General features: G+C 35.1%; 1 protein-coding gene across 1 annotated transcript in view; it reads left to right on the plus strand.

The window, feature by feature from the left end:
- Positions 1-20,096, plus strand: part of LOC121166311 (Bardet-Biedl syndrome 7 protein) — a 52,979-nt gene that overhangs the window by 14,785 nt on the left and 18,098 nt on the right. The window contains exons 5-12 of the mRNA XM_040995451.1: positions 2,691-2,877; positions 4,719-4,791; positions 5,134-5,250; positions 6,827-6,957; positions 13,187-13,271; positions 14,862-14,964; positions 18,163-18,355; positions 19,497-19,571. Of these exons, the coding sequence (XP_040851385.1) occupies positions 2,691-2,877; positions 4,719-4,791; positions 5,134-5,250; positions 6,827-6,957; positions 13,187-13,271; positions 14,862-14,964; positions 18,163-18,355; positions 19,497-19,571 (964 nt within the window). The remainder of the gene's footprint in view (positions 1-2,690; positions 2,878-4,718; positions 4,792-5,133; positions 5,251-6,826; positions 6,958-13,186; positions 13,272-14,861; positions 14,965-18,162; positions 18,356-19,496; positions 19,572-20,096) is intronic.

Below are 20,096 nucleotides of genomic sequence, written 5' to 3' on the forward strand. Positions count from 1 at the left end.
TTCAGAGTAATCAAGAATGGGCCTAATGTATTTTTAGAAAACAGTTCTTCATTTGAATCTGAACCAGTAAATTTGCACAAACAGCTAGACCACTACTAGATTAGGAAAGTACAATCTGTAATGCAAAGCCCTCTGTGTAATTCCATAGAGTGCACCGTGACCACCTGCTGTCTGAGCTACACAACTGTGGCTTGAAAAGATTAGATCAAAATTACACAATCGCAGGTGGAAGTACTTTTAAGTGATTTAACAAGAATGTAATATTTTGACATACTCTTTTAGACAGGGCCAAAATACTTGTGAAATACTGAAACTAAATGTTAATTAGCATATCCCTATGTCAGAGAGGTACAGAGACAAAGGTGTGAGGAAAATAAGTCGTTTCCCAGTAATTCTTACATCTTCTTAACCTTAAATATTTTCACTGGAGTGGCAGACGTACATTTAAGAGATCTTTTTTTAAAAAATTTTTTGAAGGTTTATTATCTTAATCTGAACATTAATGTCTCACAGTAAAACAAAAGTTATAATTTCAAAATATTCAGGAAGACAACTATTTTAAAAAAATAATTAATCCTATATATCCTTCCCCACTCAATGCATTGATTTATTCCCCATTCTTGTCAAGAATACTGTTTGCTTTGGCTATCGTAATGCATGTTGACTTCAAAGTGGAATTGCAGAGCATGAAAAAGATACAAAATTGTGTAAGTTGGTAAGAATGATATTATGTGGGGAACGGGCAGGGTTGACGTTTGGCATAGCAGATAAGACACTGGTAGACATGCCTGTGTCCTTCATTAGAGTGTGTGGTTTGAGACCCAGCTCCTCTGTCACCAATGCAGTCTTGTGATAGTACAAAATCTGGGAGAAAGCAGATACTAGTTCCTGCCAACTATATGGGAGACCTGTATTGAGCTCCTCTGGGCTCCTGGCTTTGGCCTCATGCACCACTGGCTGTTGTAGGCTTGCAGGGAATAGATTAGCAGATGCATTTCTCACTGGCTCTAATCCGTTCAAAATAAAATGAAAATAAATAAAAATTTAAAAGATAGTTCAACTTGGATATTAAAAAATGATATTAAGAGGGATATTTAATCACTTGTAGTCACAAAGTAGGACCACTTAATTGAAGAGGAGAAAATCAATGATCATTAAGTTCTGCAAAGAATAATGTAGTATCATGATTTTTTTAGAGAAAAGATTTACTCATTTAACTTGAAAGAGGTACAGAGAGATTTTTCATCCACCTATTTAACTAAGTCAGAACTGAACTGATCTGAAGCCATGACCCAGGAGCTTTTTCTGGGTCTTCCATGTGCATTGGTGCAGGGGCCCTACGACTCGGGCCATCCTCCACTACTTTCCTAGGCTGTTAGCAGGATGCTGAATTAGGAAGTAGAACAGCTGGGACTTAAACTGACGCCCATATGGGATGGCAGCATTGCCGTTGAAGAATTAGCCTGATGCACTACAAGTATGAAGGTATTTCAGGAGGCTTTAAAGTGTGGGAAATCAAAAAAAATCTTGAGGTTCAGTTACTCTCTTTTGGTTTGTGGGGGTAGAAAGTGAGAGATGCATTTGCACTGTAATATAATTTTTGTCAAAAATTTTTGGGCCCCCACCATGTGAAAACATGATTCCTTCTAAGAATTAGAACTTTATTATGATTGTTGCCTAAATTATGTTAAGTATAACAAATTAACTTAATTTTTCAAGATAAATTCTAATGAAATAATTTTCTGTTGTTTATCTTTTAGTTGAAAGTAGATTCATTTCAAATAAATGTTAAAGTTGTTTCATTTCAAATAAACATGTCTAGGTGATTTAACTTGTTAGTAAGAAAGCTAATAGAGAGCTAAAAGCTGTGCAATTTACTGCCTACGCCACTGTTTACTGTTATGTGTTGTTGGGCAAGTTACTTAACATTTTATCATTCACCTGAAAAAGGGATAATAGTGTTCCCTAGTTTAAGGTGATTAAATGAATTAATCCATGTCAGATCACTTAGGACAATGGTTGGCCACATAGAATACATTCAGGATAAGTTTGTGCTATATTGATTTGCTTCAGATAAAGATTTGAATTCCCCTTACTTTTGTTTTGTTTTTTTTTGAGCTCAGTTTTTATTGAATTAGCCCAAGGATTTAAGATCCTTATTTTTAGTTTTCAGTCTATTATAAAAAAAAAAAAAACCTAGACATTAAATAGAGGAAATGAAAAAAAAAAGTCATTCTCTCTATGATGAAATAGTAATAAACAGTTTAAATAGTTTTGGGTTTTATCTTTTTTTTTTTTGAAAGATTCATTTATTTATATGAAAGGTAGACTTAGAGAGATTGATTGAGAAAGAAAGAAAGAGATTGATTGATTTTCCGTGTGCTGGTTCATTCCCCAAATGACTGCGATAGCTATGACTGAATAAGGGTGACATCAGGAGCGAGATCATATCCAGGTCTCCAAGTAGTTGGTTGGCAGGGTCCTAGTCATTTAGACCATTTTCTGTGGCTTTCCCAGGATTGTGAGCATGGAGCTAAATCATATGGTGTATCTGTTTTGAAGGTCGTGGCTTAACTTACTGTGCCACACAGTGGCCTCTAGTTTTGTTTTCATCCGAAAAAAATTCAGGAGTGACCTATGCTCACTTTTTTAAATTCATGTGTGTTAAATTACTATTTTAATGTTCTCAGGCACATATCTGGCTCAGACCTCTTTCTCAGTGCAAGTTACATCTACAACCATTATTGCGACTGCAAAGACCAACATTATTACCTTTCTGCGGACAAAATCAATGATGTCATCTGCCTTCCAGTGGATAGAGTGCCACGTATTACACCAGTATTGGCCTGCCAGGACAGAGTACTCAGAGTTTTACAGGTTGTCATTGTTTGTATTTTATAACTTTATATTACTTAGGTAGATGAATATTGATCAATGTTGTGTACTTGAGATAAATTGCTTTAGTTATGTCTGTTTTAAGTGTGCTACGTAAGTTTTTTTCTGGAAAAACTTTCAATGATTGATAATTTTTAAAAATTTATTATATTTTTGGCGATCTTTACATAGTTAATTAGGGTAAAAAGGTTCAAGGGGATAATTTATTTTTACTTAAAGCAAGTATGTTGAGATCTTTTATAAGTTTTTAGGAGTCATATTTTGAAGGAAAAAACTGCTTTTCCCATCTCCATCTACAATTTCTGAATTTGTACAGTCAGAATGGAATATTCCTAGTCCAAAGAACTTTTCTGAGCTTTTACAGTTGTTTTGTTGGCCTTTTATTTAGCAGAAGTTGTGATTGGCTAGATCAGTTGCTTCCAGTCATTGTTACTAGTCACAGTAGTTAAGACTGTGTCTTCTTGAGTCTGACTCAGTAAAACATACACTCTGTGAAACTTAAAGGCTTTTTTGTAATTTTTTTTCTTTTTTATTAGTATAAAAAAAGACCCTTGAAATTTAAAGGCGAAATGCATATGAAAATGGATTAATTGAGTTAAAAATTAGGCTGATAGTGGTGCGAAGTCTAAGTATGGATTTCATGCCTCTGCAGACCATGTCACTCTGTGAAACTCTATAGAAAGATGGCTGTTTCTTGGCATTTTGTAGAAAGAAACATCCACTAATTCTGTGAGGTTTTTTTCCCGTGTATGGGTAATTAGGTAATTTGGGGGATTCATTCTGTAGATATGAATAATTATTTTTTCCCTAACCTTATCTTTCAAATATGAGTTGTTGCACAGGCTTTTAACCAGAGCTGGAATTAAAAGTAGATTTGACTGAATTCTACGATTCTACTTTTTTGATAAGATGGGATCCATATTGTTAAAAAAAAAAGTGAAAGAAAAAAATTGCCTCCAATAAGAATTAGTGGAAAGAGTTGAAATCTACTTTGTACACTCTTTTTAATCTTTATCTACATTTTATTCAATCTGTTTCTCAAGAGGTTGTATTTTTTAACAGATATTTGTATATGTTATGTTTTTAGAGTTTTATGTATATATCTTTGAGTTTTAAAAATATCTTTAAAACATAAAGCATTGCGGTTTTGAAATGTCATAAAACATGTTAAACATTTAATAGTAAAAATAATAAATAAAATAATAGAATAGTATACTATATTATCTACATTTTTTTTAAGTTATAGTTTATTGAATTTAAAACCCTGGATACTTTTCCCCTGTGAGCGTCGGTACTGCTACCTTAATCTGTAATAGCTTATCAAATACTGTGTATGAAGAGGCTAGCACTACAAGTGGCAAAGCTGGGGAAAACATGTTAAATAAATACTTCGTGAATTTTGGAAATTTCCAAAAGCAAGACCAGAACTTTTCTTAGGAAGCTACTTTGTGTTTGCTTCAAATGTTAAAACTCTTCAATAGATCTTAAAGGGACAGAAGAAATAACTTGTTCCTAAAGAGTTTTGGTAAGATTTACTTATGTCAAGTTTTCAGGCACACAGTATGTTTAAAAATAAAAAGTATTGAAGATGGAAAATATTGTAATTACTTTCTTCTTGGTCTTTATATTTTATATGTATTTTATTTTCAAGGCTATTTACATATGTTTTATAACAGATACAAATTGATAATTATGACTTGCTTTTTTCCAACAGTTTTATGTTTTATTCTAGGTATTAGTAAGCATACTGTATTTTAATATTGATGTTATCTATGTTATTTTCATTTTTAAACTGTTTTAATTTATAAATGTTTCCTCTTTAGGGATCTGATGTGATATATGAAATCGAAATTCCTGGTCCACCAACTGTTTTAGAACTATGTAATGGAAATGGAGGTAATCATAATTTCATTTTTCCAACCAATGGTGTATTGTAAAAATATTAGATGAAACAGAAAATTGTAGAATGAATGAATATAAACTGGAAAAGTAACACATTTTTTTTTGGATAAGTTGTCAGTAATCAGCAATAATTAGTTTTTGAAAATAAATTGTAGTTTCTTCATCTAAAATTATGTGATGAGAAGTGTCTTATCTTGCCTGTGAATAAAGTGTTCTTTCAAAAGTTATCTTTTACAGTATTTAAAAATGAGTTTTCTAATGTGAAATCATTTTAATTTGAAGGAGATATTATGAATTATGGAATGGATATAATATGTTGACTTTCATTCTAAACAGGTAGCTCAGGAGAAGACATTCTATTTGGAACATCAGATGGAAAACTTGGGCTTATTCAAATCACTGCATCCAAACCAGTACACAAGTGGGAAATTAGAAATGAGAAAAAGAGGGGAGGTATGCTTTTGTTGTGGCTCAAATTCTGAAATTTCAATGCTTAGGAATAAAGTAAATTATTATTTAAGTCTTTTTTTTTTTTATTCACATGATATAACTCATTTAGGAATTCAAGAGCCAATTCTGAATTTATCTACTGTCTTATGTTAGGTCTAGCATATTATTGGCATACATTAACTGAGAAATATTAATGGTAATTTGGGATAAATAGGATTTTAAAGAATAATATGCATAATTTTCTATGAAAATCCATTTTTAAGGGTTTGGAATAGGGGATTAAGTAGAATGTGGGAGCACTTGTTACAAGGCAAAGAAAAAGTGCAATTGTAGATCAGGGCAGGGAATATTTGTATTTCCTAAAGAATGCATACCTATCTAGGAGGATTTATCCCTGAATTTGTAAGTGATAAGGTATCTTTTATTGCTTCAACAAATACTTGCTAGGGAAGATAGTATAAACAAATGAATATATAAATAGCTTTTCTTGGTCACCTGAAAAAGATACAATAGGAAAATGTGTTAGTGAATAATAATTAAGGAAGTTTATGGGCTGCTTTTTACTGAGTGGTTAAAGAAAGTCTCTTGGCCTGGAAGAAGCTCCTGGCTCCGGATCGGTGCAGCTCTGGCCATTGCTGCTGCTTGGGGAGTGAATCAACAGAAGGAAAATCTTCCTCACTGTCTCTCCTCCTATCTGTATACCTGACTCTCCAATAAAAATAAAATAAATCTTTTTGAAAAAAAAAAAAAAAGAAAGTCTCTTGGAAGTGGTGGAAATTTGAGCCAAAATCTAATTGATAAGAAAATACATTAGAAATGTAAGGATTTGGGGAGAAGAATCTTTCTTGAAGAGGGGAAAAATGTGAAAAGGACTTGGTTCTTTTAAACAACAGTAGGAAGATTAGTGTAGCTAAATGAATTAACCTGGTATGAAGTGAATTGAAAGAGTTAGGGTTTCTGGCTTCGGGCTTTGGATTGGTGCAGCACCAGCCATTGCGGTCACTTGGGGAGTGAATCAGCGGACGGAAGATCTGTCTCTTCCTCTCTGTAAATCTGACTGTCCAATAAAAACAAAATAAAATGAATGTTTAAATTTATTTAAATCTGTATATCTGTCCAATAAAAATAATAAAATAAATCTTTTTAAGATTTCTTTTTTTTAAGATTTATTTTATTATTTTTAATGGACAGTCAAATATAAAGAGAAAAGGAGAGTCAGAAAGGAAGATCTTCCATCCGCTGATTCACTCCCCAAGCAGCCACAATGACTGGAGCTAACTGATCTGAAGCCAGAAGCCGAGAGCCTCTTCCCGGTCTGCCACATGGGTGCAGGGTTGGAAGACTTTGGGTTGTCCTCAACTGCTTTCCCAGGCCACAGGCAGGGCACTGGATGAGAAGTGGGGCTGCCAGGATGAGAACCATTGCCTATATGGGATCCTGGTACATGCAAGGCGAGGACGTAGCTGCTAGGCTACCATGCCATACCCTTGAAGTCATTTTTATATCCTTTCTGAGTTCGTATATACTTCACTACAGCTGTTAGTTTTTTTAAAATAACTGTTGTGTTTTTTTTTTAAAGGTATTTTGTGTATTGACAGCTTTGATATTTTGGGTGATGGTGTTAAAGATTTACTTGTTGGAAGAGATGATGGAATGGTGGAAGTCTATAGTTTTGATAATGCAAATGAACCTATTCTAAGATTCGATCAGGTAGGTTCATTATACTTCATATGATTATAATTCAAATTATCATGGAGATGATTGATCGTTTGAATTATATGAAATGAAAGTATGTTAAAATCTAGCTTTTGGTTTAAGTATAATTATTTTGATGTTATAAAAACCTCTAGTATTTGAGTAATTGACTGTTGTCTTCAAGCCAAATAATAAGTTACTGCTTCATGACACTTAGAAATTATTTTAAAGCTCAAAAGCATTATACATTTTACCTTACTTTCTTATGTTTCAACACTTAATAAGAATAAATTTTGTATGTTTTGGTAACATAAATAAGTGTTTATTTAAAATGAAGCTTAGGAATGAACATATGGACAATGTAAGAAGTAACCTTAAAGATGGAAAAGTAGCAGTGTACTCTAGCCACTGAAAAAGGCCGACTGTGTAAAAAATTCTGAATAGAGGTACATTTAATTCACAGATTTTAATGTAATTAAACTCATTTATGCTAGGCTATAAAGATTCAAGGGAAGCGTTCTAATGTAAATGTAATCTTTCATTTTCATGAGCAGTATTCTTCAAACTAGGGCTTCCCCATCTTGTCTCATGCAGGATCCTTTGAGACTTGTTTTTTGGAAAACAGAGTGAGGGAAATTCAGGGACAGGTAATGGGTGTAAGATAAGATACTATTTGAGAGGCATGCTCTCATATTGGAATATCTGATTTTGAGTCCTGGCTCCACTTCTGATTCCAGCTGTCTGCCAAGTTGTTCCCTGAAAGGTTATAGCAATGAGTCAATTAACTGTGTTCCTGTCACCCATATTGAAGACCTAAACTAAGTTCTGGGGTCCTGGCCTCAGCCTGTCCCAGCCCTGGCTATGGTAGGCTTGGGGAATAAACCAACAGGTAGAAAATCTCTCTGTCTCCATCTCTGTCTGTCTGTCTCTCTCTGCCTTTTAAAGAAATAAAGATTAATACATAAAATAGTTTTTAAAAAGAAAATGCAATTAAAACGTAAGTTCTTTGAAAAAAAAGACCACAAAATAAATAAGACAGTATAGGGATAAAAATGTTACACAGTTTATTTTATAGGTTGATTTCAAATTTGTTAGTCGTTGCTATAAAAAGTCATCCTGCTAAGAATGTAAATAATAATTTAGGATTAAATAAATAAATTTATTTTATTTTATTTTGCTTTTTTGACTTGGGGAGGGGAAGGGCTGGAGGCCCAGGGCAGAACAATTCCCTGCTCCCCCTCCCATGGGCGGATGAGGGGGTGTAGAGGAAGAAGAGAAGGAGGAGGAGTAGGAGGAGCAGGAAGGGGGACAGACACCCCGGGGCAGCCGAGGTGGGCCAGGGCGCAGGCTGTGGCTGCCCCTGGCGGCTTCCTCTGCTGGTCTGAGCTAGGCTTAGAATTTATAATAATCCTTTGTTGATGTCTGCTGATTTTTCTTAGTACCATGGAGAAATTTTTATGTTAGACCTCAGGTCTCTTTATGATTTCTATTCCAAATGCCAGCAATGAAATAACACTCTGCCGAGTTTCACATTAAGAAATCCTATCTTTTCACTCTTATTTTTTTAATGGCGAAGATACTGCTTTCAGCTTATTCCTAGGCTTCAGATATGCTGCCTTTATCTTGAATATGTTTTCCTTATCAGAAAACCTCTTATCTCACAGTCTGACTTGGTAGCTGGTTGGATTATCAGAAAGTTAAAGTGAGAATCATAAAAAGAAAAACATACATTCCTTAAACATTGTATTTTAACTTAGGCATAAGCAGTTTGCCATTTACCTTTGTGAACTCCGCATCTGTGTAGTCAACAGACTGGATCATAAATACTGAAAAGAAAAATTGAAGTGTATTGAACATAGATACTTTTCTCGCTAGTCCCTCAACAATAAATAAGGTGTAACAACTATTTACAAATGATTATATTTTATTCGGTATTATAAATAATTAGAGATAATTTAAAGCATGTAGAAGAATATGTGAACGTCATATGCAAATATTATGGCATTTTATACATACCTGAACATCGCAGGATCCTCACGTGATCCTGGTGCCTGTCTCCTGATGAGAAAAAGGGATACTATCCATTCCTTTGCCAATGTCTTGAGGACTATGCAAGGTCTTTGTTTTTGTCAGTTTGTTCACCTTGAGTGTCACTCCATATTTCTTCTTATTTAAACTTACCCATACTATATTTTAAAAGATTTTTAACAATAATTATACATATGTATGGGCTGCAGCGTCACATTTAAATACCTGTATACAATGTGTATTGATCAAAATGAAATAATCAGCATTTCCTTTTCTTTGCTGTTATTATGTCATTAAAGAGTTGGAACTTCTATTTGCTCATACATTATACATTAAGTTATAGCGAGCTGTAGTCTCCCCTATTATGCTATGTAATAGTGAGAATTTACTTTTTGTTTGATCTGTTTTGTTAGAATTGCGTCTAACTCTGACTTGGTACACATTATCTGTCGTGCCTAAGATTCTCTGCTTGCTTGCTTGCTTCATTTATTTATTTACAATATCTATTTGAAAGGCAGAGAGACAAAGAGAAAAATAGAAAAAACTAGCCACTGGCTCCTTTTCCATATGCTTGCAGCAGCTAGGGCTGAGTCAGGACAAAACAAATGAGTGCAGAACTCAAACTGAGTTTCCCAGGAGTGATAGGATCCAGGTTACTGAGATATTCCTGGTACCTCCAAGGATGTACATTAGCAGGAAGCTGGAACTGAAGGCAGGGCTGAGACTTGAAAACAGGTATTCCATAATGAAATGTGGACATTCTGAAACACATCTTAACTGCTGTGCCAAACACCTGCCCCCAGGCTTGTGTTTTCATGATTACATGAGGATACTTCAAAAAGTTCATGGAAAAATAGAATTAAAAGGGGAGTTTTCTCACAAAAATGAACTTTAAAAACCACTTTCTATGAATTCTTAAAACAGTATTTATTTAAAAGACAGGTGCAGAGAGGAAGAGACAGAGATGGAGACAGAAAGAGGCCACAAGAGTGAGGTTTGAGCCAGACTAAGGCCTGGGGTTAGGAACTCCTTCCTGATCTTCCACTTGGCAGAGGCAATCATCTGCTACCTTCTAGGCACACTAGCAGGAATCTGGACCGAAAGTGGAGCTGTTGGGACTCTAACCAGTACTCTGAAATGCTGGTGTCACAAGTGACAGCTTAACCCTTTGTGCTGATGCTGGCCCCTGTCTGTGAACTCTTTGAAGGGCTACATATAACTTTTTTAAATGAGTTGAGTTAGCTAAAGCTGAAGCTCCAAAGCTTTTTAGTAATTGTGTTTAAAGCACAGGAGATAGATGTTTTTCATTAAAATGTTTAACTTATAAATATATCTGAGTATATTAAAGATGATGCTTTTAGGTGAAATAGTACAAACTATACTCAGTGGTCACTTAATTAACCACTGAAAGTGAAAATATGCATGATTAATGGGCAAAGTATCCTTTTAAAATTCAATTAATTTGCAATTAGTTGATTTCAGTAAATTTAAGAAGGGCCTAATTATGTTGTTATCACTAAAACTGCTTTTGATAGTTGGTGATACTATGTCCATCACTTGGAAGATTTTTAGACAATCTAGTTAACTTATGTAACAAAGGTTCTTCTGTAGAATGATGGATTTGTGACTGTTGTTGAAAGACTATAGTATTGTTATAATGTAGGGGAAAGCAGAGGGGGAGTAAGGGCATGGAGAGGGTGGAAGGGGAAATTCCTGAGCCTAAGGAATTGTATCAGGGAAAAAAAAATCATATGTTAAAAAACAAACTCCACAAAAATTGTATTCCTTTCAAAATATTTATATGACTGTAGTTAATCGGTGCTTACGTTTGTAAGAAGAAAAATTATGTTGAACCCAACTTTGTTCTAACACTATGTACAATTAATTTTGTAAGACCTAACTAATTCCAAAGGAAATGGAAAGTCCCATTTATATCATTAGACATGTTTCCTGTGGAACTTTACCTTTGTGATTATTATTTACTAAAGTTTATCTCAGACATTCATATATTGCTAACTATATTTACAACAATTTTTCATACATAAAACTTTATAATTATAAGATAATTTATATATTTTTGGTTATAGAGAAATATGTAAAAAATACAGAAGAATTTCATGCATATGAGTATTTTATATTAAGATAAAAGTATCTCAGAAAGGTGAGGTGAAAATAAAAGTTCAAGGAGAGAAAAGTAGCCGTGTAAAATTTCCAACTTACAACAAAAGATTATTTTTTTCTTCACTTTTTAAGTGAATCATTTGTGTGTGTGTGTATCTGTGTGTGTTTGTTCTGCTATTTAGATTCTCTAGGTATGATTAAAAGATATTATAATTTTATTTAAAAATATTGCTTACAACTTCCAGAAACTATTCCTTGTAGCTATTTAAAGTAGGGATGAAAAGTACCGACATCTAAAATATATAAGGTAAAGTTTTGTTCAGAATTACTTGTGGAAACATGAACAAAAGATTTTTTTGAAGATTTCTTGTGTTTATGAAGTAACCAGGATACTTATTAAAAATGAGCTTTTTGCAAATTATAATAAAATCTTTGCTACTTGAGCCTCTGGGAAGTAGCCTCAGGAAGAGTTATAATAGCCTTTTTTGCAGGATAGCTTAGAGGTATAGACTAGCTAACATTTTGTTGATTGGTTTGATGTTTCTGTGCATTCCCTCTGTTGCCCCGTTTGAAAATGTTTCTCATTCCTTCCAGCTAAGCATTACCTACCCGAGTTTGCTTTCTGGTAGTCAAAACTTAATAAGGTGTTGTTAATGCATTTCTTTAAAATTTAATAGAATTGATTGTAACATATCAGAGTGTAATACTGCCTTATAAGTTATATTTTGTTACTATTTGAACATAAAGCAGGTTGTCCTATAGTTTATTGCTTGCTTTCCAAAAAATTTAAAAGTTGGTTACCTAGAATGTATGTTAAAAAAGATGTTACTAGTTGATTTACATAAAACATGTTTGGGAACGATAGCTTGAAAGATGGTATTGTAAACATTGAACCATCTGAAAATCATAGATTTTCTTAAAAGTAGCAAATTCTTAAAGGTTCCTTTTAGGTTGTGATTATGCACCTAAAACAGTATCTGGAGAGTACACATGAGAGATGGTCTGTGGAGTTCAGATAATAGACAAAAATTACCGGCAATTTTACTTATAGTTTTTAAAAATTTCTATTTATTTATTTTTATTGGAAAGTCAGATATACAGAGAGGAGGAGAGACAGAGAGGAAGGTCTTCTGTTCTTTGACTCACTCTGCAAGCAGCCACAACAGCCAGAGCTGTACTGATCTGAAGCCAGGAGCCTCCTCTGGGTCCTCCATGTAGGTGCAGGGTCCTAAGGTTTTGGGCCATCCTCCACTGCTTTCGCAGGCCACAGGCAGGGAGCTGGATGGGGAGTGGGGTTGCCAGGATTAGAACTGGCACCCATATGGGGTCCCGGTGCATGCAAGGTGAAGACTTTAGTTGCTAGGTTACCATGCCAGGCCTGCTTGCAATTTTTTTTTTAAGATTTATTTTATTTTAATTACAAAGTCAGATATACAGAGAGGAGGAGAGATAGAGAGGAAGTGGAGCTGCCGGGATTAGAACCGGTGACCATATGGGATCCCGGTGCATTCAAGGTGAGGCCCTTAGCCACTAGGCCACGCCGCCAGGCCCCCGCTTACAATTTTTTAAAGTATGTGTAAGTCAACTATTTTTGCTAATTAAGCTTTAAAAAAAACAATGTTTATTTGTAAGGCAGACAGAGAAAGAGAGAGACAGAGAAATGTTTAATCTCTTGGTTCACTCCCAAAATGACCAAACTGATCGGAGGTGGGCCAAGCTTAAGCCAAAAGCCAATAGTTTATTCTAGGTCTGTACGGGAACAAGAAGTACCGTTTTCTGCCCCATTCCCAGATTAATTAGCAGAGAGCTTTGTGGGATGCTGACAGCATAGGCAGGGGCTTTCATCACTGTGCCATAACCCTGGCTCCTTCTTGGATGATGAAACTAACCGGTACACATATACTAGTCATTTTTAATCATCTTTCTCAAAAGAGGAAATGTAATTTTGTTGCATTTGTTAAAGATCTTTGTCTTTCTGATCTCAGAGTCTGCATATAATAAATATAAAACAAGAGACAAAGGATAAATTTTGTAGCTTACTTTACTGTGAAGTGTCTAAGCATTAATGAAATGGTTGGTCTTGAATTTATTCCAGATGTTTTCTGAAAGTGTCACATCTATCCAAGGCGGTTGTGTAGGGAAAGATGGTTATGATGAAATCGTGGTATCTACATATTCAGGTAAAATAGACGATAACTGTTGAAGAAAATAGCAATAACAAAAATAATTTGGCTGATTGCTTTTAATCAATTAAAATTTTATAAAGTAAAAAAAAATTATGGATTTATTTTTATTTTTTGTTGGAAAGTCAGATATACAGAGAGAAGGAGATACAAAGAGAAAGATCTTCGTTCTGATGGTTCACTCCCTAAGTGGCGGTAATGCCTGGAGCTGAAGCTAGAAGCTTCTTCCATGTCTCCCATGTGGGTACAGGGTCTCAAGGCTTTGGACCATCCTCTACTGCTTTCCCAGGCCACAAGCAGGGAACTGGATGGGAAGTGGAGCAGTGGAAAATGAACTGGTGCCAATATGAGATCCCAGTTGATGCAAAGGGAGAATATAGTATCACATTTGGCCCTAAAAAGTTTTTATTAGTAAGTCACTGGTAATCAATCACATAAGAAACTTCATTGGTTAGAAAATAGGAAAAAGGAGTAGGTTTTTTTTTTAATTTATGAAATAGTTAATATTTGAATAATGCTTTTTAAGAGTGCTTATCATGTCTCAGTACCATTGATATCTTTTGCTTTAAAGAGAAGAGTTTACTGAAATTGATAATAACCAATTAGAATTTAACTATGAGCTGGCTATTTTTGCATTCTCACAATACTCATTTCAGAGTTTTTATTTCCATGAAAGTAATTTTTCAAAGATAACTCTTTTCTTTTTCCTTTTGATTGACAAGAGATAACTGTCCCCAAATGTCTGCAACATCCCTATCTGGGTCGGGCTTGACCTAGGAGCAGGCATCATAATCCAGGTGAGGTTGGCAGGAATCAGTTACTTGATTGATCCCCGTCGCCTATCAGGGCTTACACTGGCAGAAAGATGGAATTAGGAGCCTGAACTGGAAATTGAACCCATAACCTCCAGTGTAGAATGTGAGCATCTTAACCCATACGCTGTATGCTCATTGCTGGCAATTCTTATTTGTTGGCTTTTTTTGAACTTGCTGGAATGTGTTAACTTTATCATACTTGGAAAAATAATTTAGGGACCAGCACTGTGGTGTAGTGGCTGCCTGCGAAGCCAGCATCCAAGATGGTCTTCTGTTCCAAGTCCTGGCTGCATCATTTCTGATCCTGCTTCCTGCTAAAGTATCTGGGAAGGCAGTGGAGAATGGCCCAATGCGTGTGCCTCTTCCCTCATTCAAGAGACCCAGAGGAAGCTCCTTGCTCCTGGCTGCAGTCCTGCCCAGGGCCAGCTGAGGTATCCACTGACCGAGTGAGCCAGTTAATGGAAGATCTCTTTCTTTAGTTCTTCTGTATTTCTCTGACTTTGACTTTCAAATAAATAAATAAATCATACAACATTTAAAATAAGTATTACAGTATTTAGAACAAAGAAAATAGCAACCCAAAATAGTTAGTCATGTCTTTAGGTTTGAATATTTTTCAGCTTTGATTATCTGAATAGTTCTAGGGCTAAACAGGTTGCTGTTAGTGGACAAAATGGTATATGTATTGGTATTTCTGCTATACAAAGTATAATACCTTTTTTTTTAACACTAGAACCACTAAACAATGCATGATTGTGATTCGTCTCTACAGGCTGGATTACAGGTCTGACAACAGAACCCATTCAGAAGGAAAGTGGACCAGGAGAAGAAGTAAAAATTAATCAGGAGATGCAGAATAAAATTTCTTCTTTACGGTAGTTTGCTTTTTAGATTTCATCTCATTAATTATATGGTTATTGCTTTTTATTATTTATATGTACCATATTTTATTGGAAGAAATGATAATCACTTTTTTTTTTAAGATTTATTTTTTATTTTTATTGGAAAGGCAGATACACAGAGAGGAGAGACAGAGAGGAAGATCTTCCATCCGATGATTCACTCCCCAAGTGAGCACAACGGCCGATGCTATGCTGATCCGAAGCCAGGAGCCTCTTCCGGGTCTCCCAAGCGGGTGCAGGGTCCCAAAGCCTTGGGCCGTCTTCGACTGCTTTCCTGGGCCACAGGCAGGGAGCTGGATGGGAAGCGGGGCTGCCGGGATTAGAACCGGGCGTGCAAGGCGAGGACCTTAACCATTGCGCCACTGCGCCGGGTCCAATAATCACTTTTTAAAAATAAATAAGTAAATGATAATCACTTTCTTTTTTTTAATGTTCATGACCAAGGTGAGGCGATTGCAGACCCATGTGGGTAATAATCACTTTCTAAGGTGAGTGTTTTTGGCTGGCTTGTGGTGAAGTGAGTTAAGCCACTGCCTAGAACACTGACATTTCATTTAGGTGCCATTTTGGGTACTGGCTGCTGCACTTCCATTCCAGCTCCCTGGTAACAAGTCTGGGAATGCAGTGGAAGATGGCCCAAGTCCTTGGGCCTCTGTACCCATGTGGGAGACTGAAATGGAATTTTGGGCTTCTGACTTTGGCGTAGCCCTGAGCACTGCAGCCTCTTTGGGAGTGAACCAGCAGATGGAAAAATATCTATCTTGCTTTCTCTGTTTCTCTGTCCTTGTGTTCTCCACCCACCTCCCATGTGACTTTGCCTTTTTTGAATAAATGAAGTCTTTAAAAACAAAGTGAATATTTATGGACTTGAAAAGACTAGTATTAATATTTTGGTATCATAATACTTTTTTCTGTATCTGTAGTGACTTTCTTTGATCAAGAATTGTATTTTTCATTTATTTAGCTATAAACAGTTATAGTATTGTTTTTTGCAAAGATTAGAGAAAAGGAAATACAGATAACTATTTTCTCATTAGCTCTTGTTCTCTGTTCCTGTGGGCCCTTCTGGATTTAAAATTTTTTAAAATTTGTTTTCTTACTGGAACTGAGTAATGTTGGGTCTTAGCTGCTCAACCTGACATACCCTATGAAAAAGTATCTGACTTACTAGAACTTTCAATTATGGCTTTCTCTCCTTCATCCCTTGCTAAACCTCCTAGGTCAATGAGGGCTGATTTTTTTCTTTTTTTGGTGATAATTGAAAACCACAAAAACTTTTCAGGTAACAAATTGTTTAAGTACTACTAGTACAAGCCATTTCACCAATGCCACTGAGAAAGCAAACTCTAAATGTGCATGCAAATAAGTGCAATAAATTTTTTTCAAGATATTCAGATTCTTGCAGCCAGGATAATGATGAGTTAGTGATTGGTTTCCTACATCCCCAGTATAATGCCTTTTCTTTGTAACCAAATCTGCCCCATCCAGATTCCACTACAATGTAACTCTATTACGAACTTCTAATTTATTCGCTCAGCCCCTGAAATAGTGTTAGATACACAGGAATAAATACATAATATTTAGCAGTAAGAATTAATTGAGTGGATAAATCTTCTGTGTTTATTGCACATATTCCCCCTAAGCCCCTTTCTATTCTTTTTATCCTAGATTGGGGCAGGCTAAGCTAAGGCTCATGTTATTCTGTTGTTTACTTCAATTATATGTGAAATTTCCCTTTAGCTTGAACTACACTAGGCAATGCCTGTGCAGTCAGTCTCAGAATACTCTTTTTTTTCTTTTTCTTTCATGATATGGTTCCAAGCACAGGGATTCTTCTCTCCACTGCCCCATGTCCCACCTATTTACAGTACTGAAGTCCTTCAACAACAGTTACAAGTCCAGCATTCTGTTATTTAATGTTTCATGGCATTGAATGTATAGGAAATAGTAGATAGTCTAGAATCCCAATATCAAGATATATGTAACAGTTTCATTGGAGATCTATCTTTTATTCAGGAGTAGAGATGCACACTGCAATGTATCTTCACTTCCCTGGTATGCTGGTATCTTTTACAGTTCATCTGTGAGGATATATTTTTATATATGTTTGCCTATGTATCTGTCTGGTATTTTGCATGGACGTTGCCGTATATCAGAGAGAACATGTGACATTTGTCCTTTTGGGATTGGCTTATATCACTGAGCATATTGTTCTTTAGCTGGGGCCATTTTTTTGCAAATTGTAGAATTTCATTCTTTTCGATGGCTGAGTAGTATCCATGGAGTAGATGTACCCCAGTTTCTTTATCCATTTCTCTTTTGATCACATCTGGGTTGTTTCCATTATTTCACTGTTATGAATTGTGCTGCTATAGGGTTGCAGGTCACTTTTTCATGTGCAGATTTCACTTCCTTTGTATATATTCCTAGGAGTGGGATAGCTGGGTCATATGGTAGATCCATTTTCAGTTGTCTGAGCACTCTCCATGCTGACTTCCATAGTGGTTACACTAGCCTGCACTCCCATCAACAGTGGAGGAGGATATCTTTCTCCCTACATCCATGCTAACATGTGTTAGTAGATTTCTGAATGTAGACTGATCTCACTGGAGTTAGGTGAAACCACAACATGATTTTTATTTGTATTTGCCTAACAGCTAGGGAGCCTGCGCTCACAATCCTTTTTCAACTCTTAATAGATCTTGGGCCTCTGACTCATGACCCTGCTTATGGTCCCAAATTGTTAATGCTCTGCAGCTTCTTTATTCTGCCTCTTCCCCTCCTGTTGCACATGCTTACTGACTTCATGTTTTGTTTCCTCTTATATGTTCTTCAGCTGTCTTATTTTTCTATTTTGACTAGTGTAGCTTGTCCTCTACGACCAGATTCATATCTTGTAAATGATTATTTGCATCCTACCTTGATACAACTCTGTTAATTTTTTTGATCTGGGAACGAGAGGGTGTTTTAGCTTTTGAGTTGGAGATAAATAATGTGACATTGTTTAGTCAGTGATAGGAGCAAAAATTTTGCTCTTACTGGTGTTACAATGTTAACCACTTATAAAGACAAATTTTGCTAAAGTGAGTGTCTCAAATTTATGTAGACATTATGAAGATCTGAAATATTTTTGTATTTATAGATGACAAGGTTGTATTTGTGTTCTTATAGGAGTGAATTGGAACATCTTCAGTGTAAAGTATTGCAGGAAAGAGAGAACTATCAGAAGTCTTCTCAATCAAGCAAAGCAAAATCAGCAGTACCTTCGTTTAGTATAAATGACAAATTTACATTAAATAAAGATGATGCCAGCTATAGCCTTGTTTTAGAGGTACAGACCGCAATAGATAATGTCTTAATACAGGTAATCAAAATATCTGATTTCTTGGCTTTATGATTAGAGCTATTTTGTAAACCAGTCACACACTAACTATTTTTGAACATTTTTAGTTTTACACAGTAATATTAAAAATTAAGGCTGGTTAATCTTTCATTGGGTGGTCAGTTTGCATGATAGATATTTGAATTTTATCTTTTAAATTTATTGTATACTTAATAAACAAAAGGTGAGTAGACATAAGGTCATGATACAAAGGGGAAAAGATCTAAAAGGTAATAGAAGTTTTCTACTTTGGCCTCCCTCTGAGAGAATCTTAATAGAAGCATAACTTAGAAAACTTCAATATTTAATATCTTTACTAGAACTTTACTGGCATTAACATGACAGGTGATAGTACAGCTTACTCATTAATTCAGTAACTTCTAGATAGGTCAGTAGGCAAAATAGATCACCTCAAAGGGTGAAATTAGTAGAAATAATCATGTGTAATTCCATTATCAATATATGAATATAAATTTGCAAATATTGGGGAAATACAAAATGATGGTAGTAAAATGAAAATAAAATGGAAAACATATCAGAAAATGAAAAACTATAACTTGGAGGAAGAAGATAAGGTTTCAGAAATGTGGTGGGCAGATCATATTATTAGTTAAAATTTGAAGGCAGAAAATTCTTAATGGTGGTATAAGTTCATGGGCTGCTACATTGAACAACTCTGGGAACATCATTTATACAGAACATGATGCATCAAGTTTCTCCTAAAAACATCTTCCTAAGGCAAGACCAAAGATTATTTTCTGTCCATGTTGCAGGTAAAGTTAAAATTGATTAAAAGGAATTGATAGAATAGCCATTATTTACAGCCACTGGTATCTTTTTGGTACTGAAAAAATAGGAAGCTTATGCTTTTAAAGGGGATGGAAAGAAAAAGATATTCTATGACTTCCACTAATTCTACTTAGAAAAAAATAGACGATTATAATATTTTTTATTAAGTTTACTTGCTGGAAGTATATACTGCCAAGTATGAGTAAGAAAACAGATACTTTCAGATTCCAAGATGAACATGAAATAGAACTAAGGAGAGCTAGTAGAGAAAACACATTTTACAAACACTTTCAGGTTTTCTCTCTGAACTTTTTTTTTTTTTTTTTGGCTATAGAGTGATGTTCCAATTGATTTACTTGATGTGGATAAAAATTCTGCAGTTGTTAGCTTTAGTAGCTGTGATTCTGAGGTGAGTAAAAATATGAAAAATCCTCATGTTTTTATTTCTGTTATACTGTTTAAAGTGCATAAATGCTACAGGGGTTTAATTTTTTTTTTCTATAATCTTACCTTTCATAGAATTTCCCTCAAAGTTGGCTTTACTTTTCTTTCCCTGTCCTCAAATAATTCAGAAATTTGGATTCTGTCCTGCATGTCTTCTTTTTGTGGTCTGTTATGTCCAGTGAGTTACTACTTTATGTCAGTTCTATATCCTTGACTCATTCCCCGTTTGGGCTTCATTCATGTTCTGTTGACCAGTCCTTGCCCTCCTTTTGTCTTGCTGGAACTGTTGACTCTGTCAGTTTTTCTTCAGCCAAGCTTCTCTACCAGAGGGATTTTCTCTATCAGTTTTTCTTCACTGTAATCTAACTACTTGAGAACAGAGACTTTATAAAGAAAAGAAATTTATTTTGGCTCCAGATGCAAAATGTTCACAGTGTAAGAATAGGTGGGTCTCCTTGGTTCAACTCGAGCAATGGTACTGTTGTTGGCA

The sequence above is a fragment of the Ochotona curzoniae genome, unplaced genomic scaffold (assembly GCF_017591425.1).
Source record: "Ochotona curzoniae isolate NIBS_2020 unplaced genomic scaffold, NIBS_Ocur_1.0 patch121, whole genome shotgun sequence".
Lineage (NCBI taxonomy): Eukaryota > Metazoa > Chordata > Mammalia > Lagomorpha > Ochotonidae > Ochotona > Ochotona curzoniae.